Here is a 22,505-nt window from a genome sequence, read left to right as displayed (position 1 = left end):
ATGTAGAAATAACCAGGCCTTTCCTAAGAGTAGCGATTTAATCGCAGACAGCTCTGAAATATTAAAATCAAATTATAAAACCCTGACATGCTCGTCACTGACTGTATTAAGTACAACATGCTTTTGTACATATATTTTGACTTTACGTTGGCCTATGCCTAATTAGTTGAAGATGCTAATGCTAAAAACATGCTAATGTGGAAATTAAGTAGTACTTAAGGCACTGTAATTTCCTCATTAGCATGTTTTTAGCATTAGCATCTTTAACTAATTAGGCATAGGCCAACTTAAAGTCAAAATAAAAATAATACAGTATTTCACCCCCTGTCCTGGCTGCATATTTTGGGTCTGATCTGGCACAGAAGTTACAGTCACAGGCAGGCCACAAATAACTGCAGGAGTTTCCATTTATTGTACGTTATTTTGTAGCTGTACAGTAAAAACTCTTCTCAGACGACCTCAACACCATGACCTTGTAATTCTGGCCTAATTCCCTCTTGGGAATGGACACCTCAGAAACTGCCTCTAATCAGCAGGTCCAGAATGCAAAATCACTCATGAATTTTAAACGTTTCTGCTTCACTCAGCACTGAATGCTGTGGACCGTGAATGCATAATGATATTAGCCACTGCTTAGTGAGGAGGAAATGTTGTGGCAATTTAAATTAAGACTTAAATTTCAATTTGGATTTCGCCACAAACTCTTCTGCACCCACTCAAGAAACTTGCGAAGATTATGTAGAACATCTATGCGTAAAATAATGTCATTAATAAATAATTAACATTCCATTAGTCTTCCAGTTTTTTACCATTGATTAGTTTTCTCTCATTTCTGCAGTTGTGATTGGCTTTGTGTTGTATCCACGCTTCAGCACAGGGGGGCATCGACTGAGCACTGTTTGCCTGAGGCTGTTTAATCTAACTGGTGGATATCAGGTTAAAATTCAGTTAGCTATGTGGGTTTTCTGTCTTTGTAGGTTTCCATTTTATTTATCTATGCAGTGTGTTGATTTATGGATTTTCGTCTGCATTTTAAATTATATTAATATCCCCTGGTGGTATATATTCAATGGGCTACTTGTTTTTTTCTGGACTTTCCAGCTTCTGCATTATTTACCAGCACATACTCAAAAAAATTCCCACCAACCTGACCACAGTCTCGTGATGTAGATTGGGATTTTTAGGCCAGTAATCCACGCTCTGATGAACTTGCTCTTGTAAATACTTTTCTCACACTGATGACTGCACAATGAGTTCAGTAGGTTAATGTACAGCAGCAGTTCATATCAGTGATGTCAATCTAACTCCTCTATACTGCATATAGGAGAAACAAAATTACTTGATTTAAGTTTAATTGTAACGCTGCCTAATTTTTTTAAGCAACTTAAAAGGATAGTTCACCCAAAAATGAAAATTTTGTCATCACTTACCCTCAAGTTGTTCCAAACCTGTATGAATTTCTTCCTGCTAACGGGACGCTTGGCGCTCTTTTTATTTAGCGCATTTTTTCATATCACATATTTTAGTAATCATCATAAATTAGGTATCATTCGAAAGCTTATGAACCCAAAATTCATCCTGTGAAAACCGTTTTGAAATTTGCCATTGTGTTACCATGGAAAATTCTTTTAGTGGGCTCCTCCCCTAGTGGGCGGGTGTCATATTTCATATTACAGATTTTATTTTAAATACTTTACATTTAAAACTTTTTGACAAAACACATATCGTCTGAAAGTTCTGAGTCTCAAGGTTTCATATTTGGTGATTGTTTTGTGTGATAGAAGTGACTTTTGGATAGAAATTTATAAATTTGTTACAGGAGAGTGCATCAATGGAATGTGGGTGACACCCGGTGGATATTTTTGGTACAGCGCCTAAACAAAATCTCATGGGAACTTTAATTTTTGCAATATCGACTTCAAATTTGGAACAGAACATGTTTAGACATATGGATTTGTTTTAATAGCAATTTTAGAGTAAAAGATATTTAATAAAATATATGTTTTATATAAAATAAAAATGTTTAGTACATTACATTTGATTTACAGTAAATATAAACACCCATAACTTTTTCATACTTTTATTTGCTTTTTATTTGAACATGCTTTTACTTCAGGGATAATCTGCCGAGTGTCCTCTTTAAAACGAGACCAGCTTTATGTCTATATTCCAAAGCATTCTTGAATTACAACCTTTTAGGTTTAGATTGTGCATTTTCATGTCTATACTCAAACAGTTTAAGGGGTTAAGAAGATATTTTGATAAATGTTGCTAACCAAACAGTTGATGGGCCCCACTGACTTCCAAACTGTTTGGTTACCAATATGCTTCAAAATATCTTCTTTTGTGTTCAGCAGAAGAAAGAAACTCATACAGGTTTGGAACAACTTGGGGGTGAGTAAATGACGATTTTGACCTCTTTTTATAAATTTCTGATGAAGAAAATCAAGTTTCAACTTTGAAAAATAGAGAGGAAATGCGAGAAATGATTGCGACAAGTTCAATGGAAACGAAGATGAAAGCGTGGGCGCGCTCATTCACCGCGCGGCGAGAAGGGGCGGAGTTTCGCCACTGTAGTCTAGTGTGCGGAGGAAGGTAGCGCACTCCAGGGAGCTGCGCTGAGATCTTTGAGACACGGGCGCAGGCAGGCGGCAGCAGCGAGAGCATCAGCATCAAACACAGACCCGCTGTACGGGGCTCGGCAGCCTCCCTCCGTCCCTCCGTCTCTTCGTGCCCAGCCATGAAACAGACGTTACTGGACCTCATGAGGATGAGTAGGATCTGCCGGATGGTGCTGGCCACTTGTTTAGGATCTTTTATTCTGGTCATCTTCTATTTCCAAAGTATGTTCCAACCAGGTAGGACTTCGTGATGGTTTCATTCTAAAGGTTTTAAGATGCTCCTTTCCCCCTTTTGTCGCTCCTTACTTGGTGATTTGGTGTGGAAGAATGTCATTAATAATCAATGAGCTGTTTAAAGGAGCGCATCGATCAGCAGCATCGAGAGTGAATGATGGACTGACTCACATCAAAGCTCCTGCTCTCTGTTGTAGCCTATCAATAATACCGTTCAGTTTGATGCATTTTTAATCTTTTATTTATATGAAGCACAATGGGTAGAGCCCGGGTCCGTTGTTTAGGGCTGTGTTGTGGAGGGATGGTCATTGTCTCCGGTGACCGGTACAGTAGAGTCACTGTACTGAATCAAAGAGCTGACACGCTGTACAAACATCCATACATCGATACTGACGTACAGCCGACATACATTCGCCCTGCTGTTTCTGTTCATAACTGTTGTTTATATTGCTGTGAAACTGAATAGAAAGTATGAAGTGGACCAGCAAAATAATTCAACAATCGAAGAAAATATAGCCTAGCATGTTCAATTTACTGAGCTTAGGTGTTGGTGTTTGTATTGTGGTTACTGCGCTTGAACGGTTGAGCAATTTCCATCATGAGATAATCAATCAATCAATCAATCAATCAATCAATCTATCTATCTATCTATCTATCTATCTATCTATCTATCTATCTATCTATCCAGATAGCACACATACATCTGCGAGATGTCTGTTAAGGATCACTTCATCTGGAAAGCATCTGCTGTTTACAAACATCTTATAGATGTCAGTTTTACATACATTTTAAATCATAAACATCTTAAAGAGATTTTCTAAACGTATATTTGACATCTGACAGGAAACGCCCTATAGACGTATTGCGAATGAGCAAACACTGTAAAAAATACGTCTTCCAGATGTAAACACGCACATCAAATAGACGTATCTATCTATCTATCTATCCATCTATCTATCTATCTATCTATCTATCCGGATAGCACACATACGTCTGTGAGATGTCTGTTAAGGATCACTTCATCTGGAAAGCATCTGCTGTTTACAAACATCTTATAGATGTCAGTTTTACATACATTTTAAAACATATATTTGACATCTGACAGGAAACGCCCTATAGACGTATTACAGATGATCAAACACTCTAAAAAATACATCTTCCAGATGTAAGCACGCACATCAAATAGACGTCTCCAATCGATCGATTGATCAATCAATCTATCTGTCTATCTAGAGACGTCTATTTGATATGCGTGCTTACATCTGGAAGATGTATTTTTTAGAGTGTTTGCTCATCTGCAATACGTCTATAAGAGGTTTCCTGTCAGATGTCAAATATACGTTTAGAAAATGTCTTTAAGATGTTTATGATTTAAAATGTATGTAAAACTGACATCTTAAAGATGTCTATCAGATGTTTAACAGTGATCCTTAACAGACATATCGCAGATGTACGTGTGCTATCTATCTATCTATCTATCTATCTATCTATCTATCTATCTATCAAAATCCACTGAAACACATCCACAGAACACATCTGGAAGTTCTATTGATAGATGATGTTGGATGTATAATTATGTGCATCTGTTAGACTTTTCCATCTTGTCCAAAGCATGTAGCATGTCACCTGCTTTTTTGGGTGAATTCCCGTGCGCCGCGGATGGAAGATCCAGTTATGGACAATGAAACCTGTGTAGTAGTGCAGTAGTCAGTAACCGCTGTGGTCACCGGCACGGAGGAATGTCTCTGGAAACGGTGAGTCATCAGCGTCACCGGCATGTGAAGGTTCTCAGCAGTCCGCTGGAATGCCCATGTCATCATCATCTTACAAAAACTGGATGCTGAAACGAGACGGAGGAACTGATGAGTTCATGCGCACTCATCCAGACCTGCGCATGATGATTCAGTTTAGAGAAGATCAAAAGTGCACACGTCCACTTCCCATGTTTTCTGTCCCATCCCATGGTCTGCTAGGATGTACAGGCATTTTTTTGCATGGTGGTACAAGCAGCTGTTTCTAAACGCATCTGTGCATCCCACATGCTTATGAACAATGTCTGATACAACAGTCTCCCTTATGGCTTGACAGGTGTTTCAGTTTCCTCTTCTGTGTGTGTGAGTGTCTCTATGGCCGCATGCCCTTGCTCTTTTGTCCTTTCCTCCCCCCGTGTGTGACCTGATTATGCACTCTAGCCTACAAACATACCCTGAGAACACACTGGCACACACAGATACACTCGCATTAGAAAGCGCCTCAAAGGGGAACTGAGCAGTTGAGTGACGTCATGCAAACGTTAAAATACTTCTCTTTCAGTAGCACAGCAATGAGATGAAATCGATATGCATGTTAACATGATTGTATTGTGAATAAATCTTTTCTGTGTAAAGTTATATTAAATTTTACAACTTTGTTGCCATGACAAAACAACTGTAAAAATTATGATTTAGGGTAAAAAATGTAGGCCTCATAAAATCTGAAAAGTTTTTCCTTTGCATTTTCATTTTCATGTGCATTTTCATTTCAAGAACCACTACACGCCTATAGACTGAACACGTAATACGCATGCACATGACGTCACCTTTTCATGTGTTTGTAGTTTACGATAACGGTATCGTTTTCAAAAGTTTGTATTTTTAGGCCCCCAAAACACTGTTGTCGTGTAAATGAACGGTCAAAATGCATAAAAAGTTTTAACAGAACAATTAAACTAAGTGCTTTTATAATATTATAAGCTTCACATTTTTGCTTTTAAAGGGGTCGTTGAACTTTAGTTAGTGTGTAATGTTGCTGTTTGAGCAAAGTTACGACACTCAAAGTTCAATGCAAAGAAATCGCTTTTTAAGGACTACAACAAACGACTGGTAGGGACTACGTGCTTATTCCTGGGTTGGTGACATCACAAACCCCAACATTTACATAAACTCCGACCCCGGGAACACTCAACAAAGGGGGTGAGGCCATGTTGGGCTGCTTTAGAGAAGAGGAAGAGTTGTTGTAGTAGAGTGTTGTTACCATGCTGTCATTTTATGGCGAACTGCTTCACAAATGAGGGTCAATTCAACACTGGATTTGCACAAAAGATTAACATGACGGCACCTGCTAGTCGATGAGTTGACTCAACTCCACAGCAACTACATAAATTTATCCACTAACCATTCAGAAACGTCCAGTTTCATTCTAAAAGTTGTAACTTCTTCCTGAGTCTCTCCATCAGTGTCCGACTCCGGTTTGAACAATGTAAGGCTGAACGCCGTTACTGACAATCCTCAGTTTGGCTGCGTGAGATTCTCCAGCTTTGTTGTTGTTGAGCAACCGAAGCGCGAGCTGTTAAAGCTCCGCCCTCTTCTGGAAAGTGGGCCGGGAGCAGCAGCTCATTAGCATTTAAAGGGACACACACAAAAATGGCGTGTTTTTGCTCACACCCAAATAGGGGCACATTTAACAAGCTATAATAAATGATCTGTGGGGTATTTTGAGCTGAAACTTCACGGGCACATTCTGGGGACACCAGAGACTTATATTACATCTTGTGAAAAGGGGCATTATAGGTCCCCTTTAAATTCTCCAAAATTTGGCCCCATTCACTTCCATTGTAAGTGTCTCACTGTAACCTTGATTTTTTTTTTTTTTTTAAGAAACTGAGAGATGACTTAAAATACTTTTTTGTGATTATCAACATTTGAACTTGGAATATTTCTTTAATATATTTCTGTGCTCAGATTTGTCAGTATTCAAAAAAACAAAAAATAAAAGCCAGAGATTTTAATATTTCCCATCACATTCCTCCATGTTAAAGTTACCTGAGCTATGCTATCCACGTTCATTTTATAGCTCTATTGTCTCTATTTTTATTTCTCCTGAGGAATTTTAGAAGAACCATCTGAGAAAAAATAAAGAATAACTGAGAACTCTCGATAAGAGCAACCTCTTGAGTGATACAGGACTGAAGAGATAGAGAAAAGAGAGGGAATTATAGGAGTGGAAAAGAACCAAAATGAGTTGTCTTAGAAGAAAAGAGATAAGGAATGTCTGTGGGGAGTTCAGCATTCCTTAAGGGTTGGTTACTCAGGACTGGGACGAGGACTCAGACCAGCAGACCAAAGAATCCCGGTTCTTCCTGAGAGCTCAGATAAGGCTGTCTTTCTGCATTTGTGTGACTGACTTTCCCTGATGTACAGCAGTCTTTCTTCTTCATCTTCCGTGTCTGTTGAGAAGGCCTGGCATTTGATGTCTATGAACGATAAAGGTCACGTCAACGTGAAAACAAATGACATACCCAAAGCTCAAATCACACTGTCTGTTTACCGTTGCGTAAGTGCCTGCCTGCCAGTTCCAAGCTCATTGTTTTTTTTGTTGTTGTTGTTTTTTCTGTGTCCATTTTTATGGAGAGTGCATATGCAGGATATCCTGTTTGTGTGATCTTGGTGTGGTCCGCTCGTTGTTTTCCAAGCTCTCCAAGCCATCGGCTTACACACGCCCACATGCTCAAGCTGGTCCCAGAGAGATTTGGACACTGGTACAACTGGAGAATGAATATATCAGAATACATTTTTAAAATAATCTGTAATAATTGTTATATATATATTTGTAATAATATTTAAGATAATTTGAAATTCTATAATAATAATATTAAAATAACTAATTAATTAGTTATTTTAATATTATTATTATAGAATTTCAAATTATCTTAAATAATTTGATTATTTAAGATTAATATTATAATAATTAAATAAATATTTACATTTTAAAATCAGAATACATTTTTATAATATAATATTTAATAATCTTATTTAATTACAATAATATATATTATTACAAATATATATTTTTTATAATATATTACATATATATTAAATATATATATATATATATTACATTTTAATAATATTTAATTATGAAATTGTGTAATAATATAACAAAAATTAATTAAGATAAAAAAAGATTAATATTATAATAATTAAATAAATATTTACATTTTAAATTCAGAATACATTTTTATAATTTAATATTCTTTAATAATTTTTAATTACAATAATATACATAATATTATTACAAATATATATATATATAATAAAAATATATAATAATATGAAATACTGTAACAATATAACTAATAAATTAATTAAATAAAGTTATTTGAATAAGATTAATAATAAAATTAATATGAATAATTAAAAATAATTAAATATTTCAATAAAATGTATCAGAATATTTTATTTAAATACAATATATATATATATATATTATTTATAATGTATTAAATATTATTCCAAATATATATATTACATATATTTGTAATAATATTTAATATAATATGAAATTCTGTAATAATATAACTAATAAATTTAAATAATATTATTTTAATAAGAATATTAATATTATAATTAAATACATTAATAAATATTCAAATTTTATTTTTAATATACATTTTAAATTATTATTATTATTATTTTTTTTAAATAATTATATTATTTTGTAATAATTTTATTGAAATACAATAATAATATTATATAAATAATATTATAGGAGTATATAATATAATATATAATATTATAGGAGAGATGTGGACACTGGTACAGCTGGAGTATCGACATTTGAGAATCATTCAGATACACACATATTATCCAAACAAGCTTAAAGCAAAATTCTTTTGCCTTTGTAACATGAATGTAGTGACATCAGCTTTGATCCACATTCTCTTCGCTGCACTTGTTATTATTGCGCTGTGCCTCGTGTTCGAGCCAGAGATTGTGTCGTTGGAGCCCACAAGACCAATTTGGTTGATATCCATCTGCTGAAGCGGATTGAATTTGTGGCTCACACTTCCTGATTCATGTTTTTGGGCTGCGTGCGAACATCTGCTGCTATCATACCTGCCCCACACATGCCCTGATAAGCTTGTATCTTTGGAGAATGCCAACCGTAGGAATCCCCTGCATATCTGATAGGCTTCCTTCTTCTTTCATTATCGCTGATGTCAAAAGCCACGCCTGCAGACAGACGCCTCATCTGTCTCCCTCTCTCTTGCCCTTTCTGTCTCTCCAATGGTTAATTGTTAAAGCAATTCCCAACACAGCCATGTGTGTGAGATAAAAGGTGTGCACATGTTTGTGGTTTATGAGTCAGCCCATTAGGCTCATTAAGCTCAGCTTGCGCCGTCTGCAGCGTGTTGTCGTGGGCGGAGCCGCGTCTTAACGATGGAAAACTGCATAAGTGTCATTTACCAAATCCAACATCTGGATGCCAGCCACCTGCATCTGGAGGAAGCTGGAAGAATGAAGAGATCTCTGTGTATGGCTGATTATATCCTAAATCCCATAATAACTTTGCTTTTTTAGGAGCCAGTGCTTTAAATATTTTGGTAAAGTGAGTTTGTGTTGCGTGATTATGTGTTGCTCCTTTTTTGAATTTGATAATTACAGAGTTGTGGGGTCATGGTGTGTGCAGATCCCAGAAGAAGTGCTCGGAGGTTGCTCTTTTATAGCTTTATAGGAGAGATAAAGTTCTCAGATATACGCTAAATATAAGTGACTTGGTCTTGATATTTTAAGATAAGAGAAATACATAGACACAAACGAGACAATACAGTAGAGAGGTATAAAATGACTGTGTGCTGATATATTTAACGTTTGGGTTTGACGTCTAGGAGATCTCAATTGTGCTTTTTTCCCCCAAAGGGCATAATAAAAAGTGTGTATATGTCTGTGTGTGTGAGTGTCTCATTAGGGCTATCTGTAGTCATTATGCTCTACGTAGAGTGTCAGCGCGTGCTGAATTGAGTGTTTTGTTGGCGAGAGCATTGATAAGCATTGATCTTGCTGGAAGACTTGAGCTCTAGACTGTTAATGGGAGAAGAGGGTCCTAACCGCATTTGGCCATTGTTTATGCCCGTTTTCATGATGACAGGGAGAGGACACATTTTTGTGACAGAATGAAACCAATGAAGGGTTAAGAATGTCTAAGAAACACACACACACACACACACACACACACAAAAGCTGAACTACACTTTCACGTCATGATCGGAGCATCTCATTGATGCTCCACACCCAATATCACAGCAGTGATATATTATTATTATTATTATCATTGTTATTATATTATATATATGATTTATGTCTGATAATAAGCTTCTTGGATCTTGGTTTCCTTTTGTGTTTTTTGGGTGAATCTCACAAAAATTGCTAAAAACATGCCTGGGTCATATTTTACCAAAATAGTCTGTTTTTAGGATTTTTCTTTTTTCTTTTTGCATTTGGACAATGAACACCATTCCCCACCAATTCTCATTATTGTTATGCAAAATGTTTTTTTTATGTATCATTATGTTATGTTATGTTGTTGTGTTATGTTATGTTATAAAATATAAATATAATTTATATGATTATATTAAATAATTTATAATAAATTATTACAGAATATTATAAATAATCTAAATTGTAAAGTATAAAATTGCATAATATAATATAATGTAATATAATATAATATAATATAATATAATACAATATAATATAATATAATTAGTGATGTCAAATCAATTAATCGTGTTTTTAAATACATGTGTAAATACTAAATATATATATATACACACAAACAAATTTTTTGTTAGATGCGATTAAGCATGATTAATTGATTTGACAGCACTAAATATAATATAATATAATATAATATAATATAATATTGTAAATAAAGTATTTATTGTACAGAATTTGATTTGATAATGGGGGATAGGGGGTCTAAACATGAAAATAATGTCATGTTTCAAAATAAAACTTCTTTTTTTATTCCTTTTGAACATTGGCTCTGAAATACGACCTACACATTTCTTTGTGAGATTCAGCACTTCAGGTACAGGTCTGAGTTTTTCCACAATCAGAGCAAGTCTGGGGATTTGTTCAGAATTAATTACGCTCTTGAAAAGAGCTAAAGTGAATTATGGTTTTAAATAAGGGAAACGTGTATGCTTTCAGGAGGGGTGTGTATTTACACAGACTTCTCTTGATTGTTGTGTAAAAATGGGCATTATTAGCCATAGAAGATTTTTTTTTTATCACTATCCACTAGTGCAGAACAAGCATACTTGTCTTAAACACTCACATTTATATATGTGCATAAGAGGTTGATTTGGTCTAGCAATACTTGACAGCTCATCCTGTCCGTTGCTTAAAACATATTTATCAGTGCTGCAGGCCAAAGGAAAGAGAGAGGACGAAAGAGGCCATTAGAAAGAGACAAAGAAAAGAGCGAACTCGAGTGAGAAGATATGCGACGGCAGAGAAATACCACATTTCACGGGGTGTAAGCGATCACCATGGAAACAGTGGCATGTATGATGTGTGTTTTGGGGGGATGGGGTGTGAGTGTAAACAGGTGTTCACACATGTGCATGTGTGTTAGTGGTGTGGACGCTTTTCTTTTGTATGTTTGTAAGCATGTGGACTTGAAGGCTCACTCCCTTGAATAATATGGATGATGGTTGGATACACAGATAATCCATGGCTATTAATAAAAAGTTTATTTATCCAATTTAATCCCTCTTCTGCAATGAAAGAAAATGAGGCAGTGAACAATTGCATCGGGTCTGAAGAGACACATTACAGTTGATATGTGTGCAGACCTGAGAAAGCAAAACAGAAATCAAGAGACTGTGTAGTGCATGCATAAACTGCACAGCGTTAGGATAAAATAATTAAATACACACAAACATATATATATATATATATATATATATATATATATATATATATATATATATATATACCCAGCTTTTATGATTTTTTTTTTTAAATTTTATGTGCATTAAAAAGATTTTAGGTTACTATTTAAGCAAACATGTACATTTTACCACCATTTAAATCACTTTTTTGAAATGTGTAATTTCTGTACCACAAGTGCCACTAAAACAATGATGACTGTTATCAAAAAGGTTTCCTTAAACACTCCCTTCATCTGCCATTGGTTGGACAAACTGATAGTCCCGCCCCCAAACTAACACCCTATAGCCATTTTAACATCCAAAAATATTTCTAAGCATCCATTACTAATTTGAAAACTTCATGTTAAACAGCAGTGGTGGCTTGGAACGTTTCTACGAAGTTCTTGGAGTAACAAGTAGGCACTTTTATACACCAGTTCAATAAACAAAGAAGTAATATTGAGTAAGTTACATTTTAGACACAATATTGGCAGTTACTTTGTCTGTTTTTGCTCCTCCCAACAAATATATTTCAAACTAGAAGAACACAGTAGTAGCATTTCATTCTGAATCCTGAATGAATCAGTGTTTTTGAACAAAACAGTTGAGTGAATGTTTCAATGACTCATTCAAAAAGAGTCACTTGTTTCATTCCTGAATAAATCAGTGTTGTGGAACGCATTGGTTTAATGAATGATTCAATGACTCATTCATAAGTGTAAGGCTTGATCGAGATGCATCGGTGCTGCGCAGACTGATCTGTATATGAGAACGCTTCAAAAGCATAAGGAGTCGTATGCTCTCGTGATACTTTGATGTCATACGCCAATTGGTCTGCATAGCGCCGATGCATCTCAAACAAGTGTATAGTAACTTGTTTCATTCCTTAATGAATCAGCATTTTTGAATGAATCGACTGAATGAATGAATGATTCTATGACTCACTAATAAAGACCTATTGGTGTAACAATGTTACCTGCAGAAAGAGATAATGAAAAATCCCACCACTAAAAGCCCGTTCACACCAAGGACAATACATATAACGAAAACTATATCAATAAAGTTTTAATAATGGTTCTAATTCTATGAAAATAGGGGAGTACACACCACAACTATAACGAAAACAACACAGAGGAACAATATCATTGGAATCACTTTCAGAACAATTTTTTGTTGCTGATAAATGTTAAAAACATTGACAGCCAATCAGAATCCACCTGACTCACGTGACATAACTGCAGTGTGTGCTTATAATAAACAGAATGTGAGTGTTTTTGACACTGTTAAAGGTCCTGGAATAATTTGCAATCAATGTGACTCTTCTGGTTTGACTACTGTAACTTCCAGGCTATTTTAGGATCTCACTTTTGCATAGTCCTCTTCCAGTCTGTAATTTTGTGGTATGTGTATGTGTGTGTGTGTGTGTATTTCAGTTACTTTAAAACCATACCATTTTGTTTTGAGAATAAGGAAGAGAAACTTTAGCAGGAACATGGACGTTATTTGCACATGGAAGTGTGTGTGTTTGAGTGATAATATAGTATAGAGCGTCTCACTCAGAGCCTGGACAAAGTCTGATTATTAAGAAGACTCAATGCTGTTGCTGTTTGCTTTTCTAATTCACATTTTTAGTACATTTTCTTGGTTTCAAAAGTGCGCCCTTGGCCGTGACATGAAGACATCCCATCAGTGTACTTCCTTTTCATGTTCCCATGGCAACTGTCGAAGTGGCCCTTATAGGGGCCTTTTTGGTAAGAGGTAGCGGGTGATTTACGGGCCTGATTTTCTGAGCATGCTCCAAATAGTAACACAAGACAAAGAGCCAAAACAGTGCGAAACACTGCTCGCACAGACAGCATCGCATGGCAGTTCACTGCTTCACACTCAGTGCTCATTCACATACATAAAGCTGATTGTTCCCGGATTTTTGCCTCATAAAAGCAGCCACTGTTTAAAATCATCTAAAAGACACTGGGGTTTATTTCATGCATTCTTACATATGAGTACTATTCTGTTTTGTGGCTGCTTTATTTGTTGACATCTGCTTTATAGGGCTTTCACATTTACGACATTTCTGCTGAGGATTAATAATACAAACGATTGTGATTACTTGTTTAATTGCCTTTTTGTTCATTCCATTTACATCTGATATGAACTTTATAAATTCTCATAATCAAATATTTGCAAATAAATATTGCATTGAGTAGAATGACATTTAAAAAAAAAAAAAACTGAAATGTAAATATTAAAATATTTATAAATATTGCAGTGTTTCATGCCATTTACGTCTATGATATGAAATGTATAAATTCTCATAATCACATAATGCACTGGGTAAAATTACATTATTTTTTTTAAATAAATTGAAATGTAAATATTAAAATATTTATAAATATTACAATATTTCATGCCATTTACATCTATGATATGAAATGTATAAATTCTCATAATCAAATATTTGCAAAAAAAATATGGCACTGAGTAGAATTACATTATTTTAAATAAACTGAAATTTAAATATTAAAATATTCATAAATACTACAGTATTTCATGCCATTTATATCTATGACATGAAATGTTTAAATTATCATAATCAAATGTTTGCAAACAAATATCGCACTTTTTAAAAAATAAACTGACATTTAAATTAAAACATATTAAAAAATATAATATTTATAAATATTATAATATTTATACTTTCCATTCACACAGTTACATTTTTGGAACCTATCCAACCTAAATATGATGGTAAATTATCATTAATAATAATAATAATAATAATACAATTTTGAATATTATTTTATTTATTAATATTATTAATATTGTCTATTATGATTTTAGTAAAATAACTATTATTATTATTATTATTATTATATTTGGAATATAAAATTATATTGTTATTTTATAAATGTTTCAAATTTTTATTTTTATTTTATTTTTATTTTAACAATAATAATAAAATTTGGATTCTTATTTTTGAACAATATTGTTATTTTTATTAATATTATTTATTAATATTATAGTTAATAATAATAATGTTTAAATTATATTGCTATTTTTATTAATATTAACAAGCTAATTTTTTGTGATGTAGCATTACACAGTAACCTGTAACAGCCAAATATATTTGGGATGTTTGTGAAATAAAGTGAACCTCGAGCACTTTGGGTTCACAGTGCATATTAAAAGTGAACTGCACGATGGAGTCAAATGAAGCCGTCTATGATGGAGTTTGTTTTGTGCACTCACAAAATGTGCTGCTGTAGATTTCAGGCTATACTGTACATGACTGGAATGTAAAGTGTAGAACAATCGCAGTTATTTCAAATAATCACATAAATAGCCATATATAACTGATAACACTGTGAGGAACAAAAACTGTAGCTTTTGTCAAGGTGAGCAGAGCACAAGAGGCAGAGGAGATTCAGAAAATGCTTGAACCGCACTTGTAATTTGGAGGTTGTCTGATTTAACGGAGCTAATTAGAGGTGTAAGTGGGTGATCTAATCAAAGCGCACTCTAAACAGAAGGACTGTGGATGTGAGAGGCCCATCAGTCTGACCCCCCCATGCTGAGCAGTAATGGTACGCTCCTGTGTAATGGACTGCATGGATCACTGTTGCGGGTCTTTGGGGCGGGATCGCTGAGCACATTATTTGGGTTGTTGTATCTTTCCCTCATGCCACTCTTGGTCTAAAACATTCATGAGGTTCCTCGGGTCAAATCGGCACCAGTCTCGTGCAGTTAGACCGTGACTAATAGCATAAGACCGCCCACTTAGACAGGAAGACAACATCTGACCCACATGAAAAGCAGCCAACTACAATCTGTTGTTTTTAGGTGACGTTTAGGGGAGGCTTTATGGTAAAATGAGTTGCAAATGATGACTGATTGCAGGAAAGTTGTGTGCATAAAAAGGAGGATTGTGAGGGTTGTAAACGTGTACAGATTGCACATGAGTGTGTGTATGCTGTATCCTCTCATTACAGTGCGGTTGAAGACACTGTGTATTATGGCTATACATTGAGTCATGTTTCGACACTCTGCAGTGGGAAGTGACACGAGCTCACAAGTGATGACTGAAGTCACGCCGTGGCTGAAGTGTTGTAGTGTCATTTGTCTTCTGAGCATCTGGCTGACGGCTGCTTGCTTCTCCATATCTAACCATACATTAGACCTACACTGGATCCTGCTGATTATAGATCTTCAGCTGCTCTGAATGGTGCAGTCTCAGTTAACACGGGGTTTAGCTTCAGATTTGGACACTGTGGGTTTGAATTTAATCAGTTTCTGTTTGTTGTTTTTCTGTCCTGCAGCTTCTGTTTGCTCATCTTCTCTTCTCCTTCTTCTTGTCCTTCTTCTTTAAGGGTGTGTCATACGGAATTAGAGGTTTGTGGTGGAAGTGTGTTTGAGGGAGAGGAGAAACTCTGACCTAGCAGCTATAAATAGAGCCTGGCTTGCTTCACAGAGAGACTTATAATATGTACGAAAGTATGTAACTATAAGTGTCCCTGCCTGAATTTGTGCATGGTTTCAGTTTTTAATTATCTTCTGGACATTTATGTTAATCACTTACAATGATCCAGTTCTGTCAAACTGATGAATAGGAATGAAGCATGTTGGAAATAGCTACTGTAAAAATTGAAAATGTGCAGTTGTTACACTCCAAAAAATGCTGGGTTAAAAACAACCCAAGTTGGGTTGAAAATGGACAAACCCAGCGAATGGGTTGTTTGAACCCAGCGATTGAGTTGTTTTAACCCAGCGGTTGGGTTGTTTTAACACAGCAAATGGGTTGTTTTAACCAAGCAAATGGGTTGTTTTAACCCTGTGAATGGGCTGTTTTAACCCAGCAGTTGGGTTGTTTTAACCCAGCGAATGTGTTGTTTTAACCCAGCGGTTGGGTTGTTTTAACCTAGCAAATGGGTTGTTTTAACCCAGCAAATGGGTTGTTTTAACCCAGCGGTTGGGTTGTTTTAACCCAGCAAATGGGTTGTTTTAACCCAGTGAATGGGTTGTTTTAACCAAAGCAAATGGGTTGTTTTAACCCAGCGAATGGGTTGTTCTAACCCAATGAAGTTGTTGTTTTAACCCAGCAAATGGGTTGCAAATGGGTTGTTTATCCAAGCGAATGGGTTGTTTTAACCCAGCGAATGGGTTGTTTATCCAAGCGAATGCGTTGTTTTAACCCAGCGAATGGGTTGTTTTAACCCAGTGGTTGTTTTTTTTTTTTTAACCCAGCAGTTGGGTTGTTTTAACTCAGTGAATGGGTTGTTTTAACCCAGCAGTTGGGTTAAATGTTTGCTTAACCTGCTTTATTTAACTCAACTATTGTTTAAAAATTACTGTATTGCTTGATTAAAATGAACCCAAAGTATGTTGGAAATTAATAAGTTATTAATAATAAACAATAATTAAACAATAAACATTTATTAAATTGCTTATTAATAAATGTTCACCTTTTGATTATTATTGTTGCCTCTAGTAATTATGTGTCTGACTTTTAATTTCCAACCTATTTTGGGTTTATTTTAAGCCAGACATATAGTCATTTTTAAACAATAGTTGGGTTAAATAAAACTGCCCAGCACGTTGGGCAAACATTTAACCCAACCACTGGGTTAAAACAACCCAATCGCTGAGTTTGTCCATTTTCAACCCAACTTGGGTTGTTTTTAACCCAGCATTAATGTCATCATGATTTCTTGTTTGCAACCCATTTTGCTTCCATAATGTGAAGTGAGATAAAATGTAGGATGGGACGTGATTTTATCCATCAGGAAGTGAGCGGATAATGAAAAATGGCCATTACATACAAGTTTGCTAAAACAACGCCTAAGTAGCTTTGTGGCTAATGGTTAATATTATCTAATTGCCAACACAACCAACTGGAAGTGACATCAGTGTTAAAGGAGAGTAGTTTCAGAGGATTATTATATTTATTATTTTTATGTAATTATATAATAATTTAGATAGTTTTTTTTTTGTTTGGAATAACATGCACTGAAACATTTCTCACAATAAGACCAGAAACATAAATTAATTTAAATAGTGCAGATTCATCTTTGATGATCTGTCCCTGTGAAAATAATTTCTTCATGTCTTAAAATAGCTTGAATGTAACTCTACACCCTTGCTTCATTTAGTATACATGGAGCCATGAATATGCAAATTAGTCCGCGTCTCCACTCCATCACACCAGCTCAGACTACATCCACTCGCTCAACTGTAGTAAACACTACACAATGGCAAGTGGAAATATTGGTTTAATTTAGCCATTTATGTTTCAATCAGAAACTGATTCAGAAGAAGAAGAGGAAGAGTGAATTATAGAGGGTCGTCTACAAGTCTATGTATCAGAATGGTAATGCATTTTATGTATCTCTCTCTACAATGTGAAACACATAACGGTAATTGAAATGATTCGCCTTTGGCTTGACTACGTTATCAAAAAGCTAATAATGTGTCATTAATGTTACACAAACCATGTTCCCATTCACCATCTCAGATTCTAAAAATCAGCATCCTTAGAAACGCTTTGAACATCATATAAAGTCAATGGAGAAAAGCTCCGCCCACACGTTGACGGGATTGGTTACATGTTTGTGGCAGCAGCAAACGGGTTTCAAATCCGTGTCTTTGGTACACTGCAGTTTTAAGGAGAAAATGCCCAGCAATTGTATTGACTGATGAATTTGCACACGGTTTGTCTTAAAGCATATTAAAAACACCACATAGACATACAAGCAACATTAAAAACTTAATTTTCACCACAGGGGGTCTTTAAACAATATTTTTGACTTGAATAAAATAAGCTCATTAGATGTTATCACATGAAACCCTTTTTAAGCTACCTGACAAAGCATTTTTTTAATTAATGTGTAATTAAAATACTACATCAGCAGCTATCTATGCACAGTGATATACAATCTATCATGTGGGAAGGAGACATTTTTAATGAGAGAACATCCTTAAATGGAGACTAAATGCTTTTTTAACCTCTCAAGGGTCTTTTTAATGCCTATGGGGACCATACAGCAGTTCTAACACGCCACAACATTATACAGCTCAGTTAGATGCTTTTATTTTAATTGCTGAGTCTAGTTTTGAGAGATTTATTTACATTTTGAAGCTATTTTCTGAACACCCATTTAAAGTGATTTATTGCATTTCTGTCTCATTTTTAATCTGAAAAAGCCACTGAGATGGGCGGTACACATGGTAGGCAAGCAAATCTGGTGAGAGACGGATATGTTTGGAGAGAGGCATATTGATTAAAGGGTCACATTCATGCACTGCGCTCTCTAAAACTTATGGTGCGTAAACACTTTAGAGAGTTTATCAGATACCTCATTTTTGCTTCAAAGAGCTTAAGTATCCATCATTTTATTTTCTCAGAGTCCCTGGTATAAACAAACGTCTGCCATCTGCCAGGTTTGCAGCTTGATGTCACCCGGTGGTGTTGTCAGATGTGGTTAGTTGTTGTGTTTCCCAACAAAATTGTCCGCAATGACCTAAAATCAAAAGTAGTTACAGAGAGGAGAAGTTGCATCAGAATAAGAAGGAGAGAATGCAATAGCAAAGTTCATGAAAGGAATAGTTTACTCAAAAACGACAACTCTGCCATCATTTTTCAAAACCACATGACTTTCTTTTTCTGTGGAAAACAAATGGAGATGAGTTTTGAAGACTGAGCAAACTAGAAGCTATTATTTTCCACAGAATGAACGTGAATGATTACTGGTTTCATCAAACTCTAAAAAAAGGACAACAAAGCACCATAAAAAGAAGTCATTTACTTCTTTAATTCCAATTACTGTTCAATTTTATACATATTTGTGACCCTGGACCACAAAACCAGTCATAAGTCGCACGAGTATATTTGTAGTAATAGCCAACAATACATTGTAAGGGTCAAAATTATTGATTTTTCTTTTATGCCAAAAATCATTAGGATATTAAGTAAAGATCATGTTCCATGAAGATATTTTGTAAATTTCCTACCGTAAATATATCAAAAATGTATTTTTGTGAGTGGATATGCATTGCTAAGGACTTCATTTGGACAACTTTAAAGGCGATTTTCTCAATATTTTGATTTTTTTGCACCCTCAGATTCCAGATTTTTAAATAGTTGTATCTCGGCCAAATATTGTCCTATCATAACAAACCATACATCAATGGAAAGCTTATTTATCAGCTTTCAGATTATTGAAAAAATTGTTGTCCAGGGTCACATTTTATTGTCTACATCAGTCAATACGCACAATATTTATGATATTTACAAGTATCCTATTATTTATGATATTTATAATTAAGAATAAATAAATTAAACAGTATTTATAACAATATTTATTTAGCAAGAGTTTGATTTGCTGCATCTCTGAACAAAACAGCATTTCATTTCTGAATGAATTAGCATTTTTGAATGAATCGGTTAAGCGAATGATTCAATATTCAAATATCAGATTTGCTGCATCTCCATGCAAAACACAGGTAGTGTTTAGTTTCTGAATGAATCAGCATTTCTGAATTTATCTGTTAAGTGAATGATTCAATAATCAAATATCAGATTTGCTACGTCTAATCGGTTAAGCGAATGATTCAATATTCGAGTATTAGATCTGATGGATCTCCAGACAAAACACAGTGTTTCATTTCTGAATGAATCAGTGTTTTTAAATGAAATGGTTAAGCGAATGATTCAATATTCGAATATCAGATTTGATGCATCTCTAAGCAAAACACAGTAGGTAGTGTTTAGTTTCTGAATGAATCAGTTTTTTTTTTAATGAAACGGTTAAGCAAATGATTCAATAATCGAATATCAGATTTGCTACATCTAATCAGTTAAGCGAATGATTCAGTATTTGAATATGAGGTTTGATGGATCTCCAAGCAAAACACAGGTAGTGTTTCATTTGCATGAATCTTTTGAATCTGCATTTTTGAATGAATTGGTTAAGCGAATTATCAATTATTCACTCATAAAGACAGTCACATGTTTAGTTTCTGAATGAATTTGTGTTTTTTAACAAATCTGTTCAGCAAATGATCCAGTGATTCACTTGTAAAGAGTCTCTGGCTTAGTATCCAAATGAATCAGCGTTTCTGAAAGAATCGTTTGCTGCAGGAAAAGCCACTGCGTGAAATGCATAATTTTCTCTTAAGTAAATGACAGATTTTTATAATTATGATTGAGATTCAATGATTATAACAGATTCTACAATCGTGCATACTTTTAAGTAACTGAAAATCTTCTCTGCCATAGTTTTCACATCTTGAGGCACCTATTTAAATGTGATTTTATTATGATATTTAGATGTTTTTAGGTGATCTTTTCCATCTTATTACTGTACTAAACCCTTTAAAGCTTTGTCTTCCTCTGTGTGAGAAGCACAAGTCTTTGATCACCATACAGAATGCAACACGAAATGAAGCTTCTGTCATTGAAATGACAACGGCATAAACTGTAGATCAGTGTCTGTTTCCTATTCCCCAAACCAGGATGTGCACGTTCCTACAGGAATGCTTCGGTTGTAGTTGGGATGTGAACAATTTTTTTTTTAAAACTCTCTTCTCTTTAGCTGACACAAGCACTTCCTTCCATCTTCGAGACTAGCTAATTACCCACATGGGCACACAGAGTGGTGCTTAGCGTTGGCCTGGAAACGCTCTTGACAACCTGCTGATGGTTTTAAGCTTTATTGCATCATCAATGATGTCAGAAAGAACAATCATATTTAACCTGAGGATCTATACAAGACTCTCGTGGGCATTATACATCAAAGTCAAGAGTGAAAGATTTCATATGGGAAGTCATATCATAGTCTTCTTGAGAGGTGAGAGGTTCAGCTGATTGGATCAATAATAATTGCATATGCGGAACACAAAAGGTCATCTATGTCATTGTCATCTATGACTTAGTGTAATAAAATCTGATTATGAGGTCAGTTTGGAAACCTCCCTTCATTATCTGTGTGTGTGTGTGGTCTGTGAGTGTGAGGGAATGCACTGTACTGTTTGACTGTCTCTTGTGTTTTGTTTTGATGGATGGAGCCCTTGAGTGGCAGATGGCTCTCCAGCCTGCAGACGTGTTATCACACAGCAGGGGTCCGCACACACAAACACAACACAACTCTATGCATTAGACCACCAACATGTCGACTTATTTGTCTGATTGAGGGGAAGATTTTTCTCTTTTCATTTATTAAATATGGCATTTACCACGAATACACTCTCTGAAAAAAGGTACAAAAAAGTCACTAGGGTGGTACCCTTTCAAAAGGTTCACCTTTGTACCTCAAACGTACATATTGGTACCAAAAGTGTACCTAAATGGTACGTATTAGAACCTTTTTAAAGGGGACCGCCCCAGTGACAGCTTTTGTACCATTTTTTTCTGAGAGTGAAGGGCACAAAATAGCATAAAAAGTATTTTTTGGTCAGTGTAGGAAGGTGAAGTGTGTAATTTTTGTGCCACTGGCATCACCAATGACTGTTTACTTATTTTTTTTATAGAGAAAAAAATTACACAGCTTTAACATTCAGAAAATGCCGTTTGTTCAACTCAAATAATTTACGAGCTGTGTTAGTTTCTATTTATTTTATTCCAAAATGTACCTTTATTTGTGGGATTTCATTATTTTCAAGCAATAGACTTAAATATAAACATTAAATAAAATGTATAAAATAAAATAAAAACACACAAATACATCAAAATGGCTAAAGGGGTCAAAAATTTAGCCTATATACATATATATATATATCTATATATCTATATATATATATATATATATATGAAGTATTAATCATTTAAATGTATTAAAAATATGTAAAAACTGAGAAAGTATTTACCAAGTTTATTTAATAATAGTTATTTTGTATTTACAACGTACATTTACTACGTATTTAATTTTGTATGTTGGACATTTTTATATCTAACATATCTAAAA

At 34.8% G+C, this 22,505-nt stretch overlaps 1 protein-coding gene across 5 annotated transcripts in view; it reads left to right on the top strand.

The window, feature by feature from the left end:
• Nucleotides 1-2,566: 2,566 nt before the first annotated feature.
• chst11 (carbohydrate (chondroitin 4) sulfotransferase 11) overlaps nucleotides 2,567-22,505 on the top strand; it is a 52,354-nt gene continuing 32,415 nt past the window's right edge. For 2 of the 5 annotated variants that reach the window (XR_007929785.1, XM_051891077.1), the window contains exon 1: nucleotides 2,571-2,858. Coding sequence is in view for 2 of the 5 variants with exons in the window: in XM_051891077.1 (XP_051747037.1) it covers nucleotides 2,741-2,858 (118 nt within the window). In the remaining 3 variants the exon portion in view is untranslated. Of the gene's footprint in view, nucleotides 2,859-22,505 lie in introns of all 5 variants that reach the window. The other 3 variants (XM_051891078.1, XM_051891079.1, XM_051891081.1) reach the window with 3 other exon arrangements.

Source organism: Ctenopharyngodon idella, chromosome 4, assembly GCF_019924925.1.
Source record: "Ctenopharyngodon idella isolate HZGC_01 chromosome 4, HZGC01, whole genome shotgun sequence".
Lineage (NCBI taxonomy): Eukaryota > Metazoa > Chordata > Actinopteri > Cypriniformes > Xenocyprididae > Ctenopharyngodon > Ctenopharyngodon idella.
This window is presented reverse-complemented; position numbering and strand designations above follow the sequence as displayed.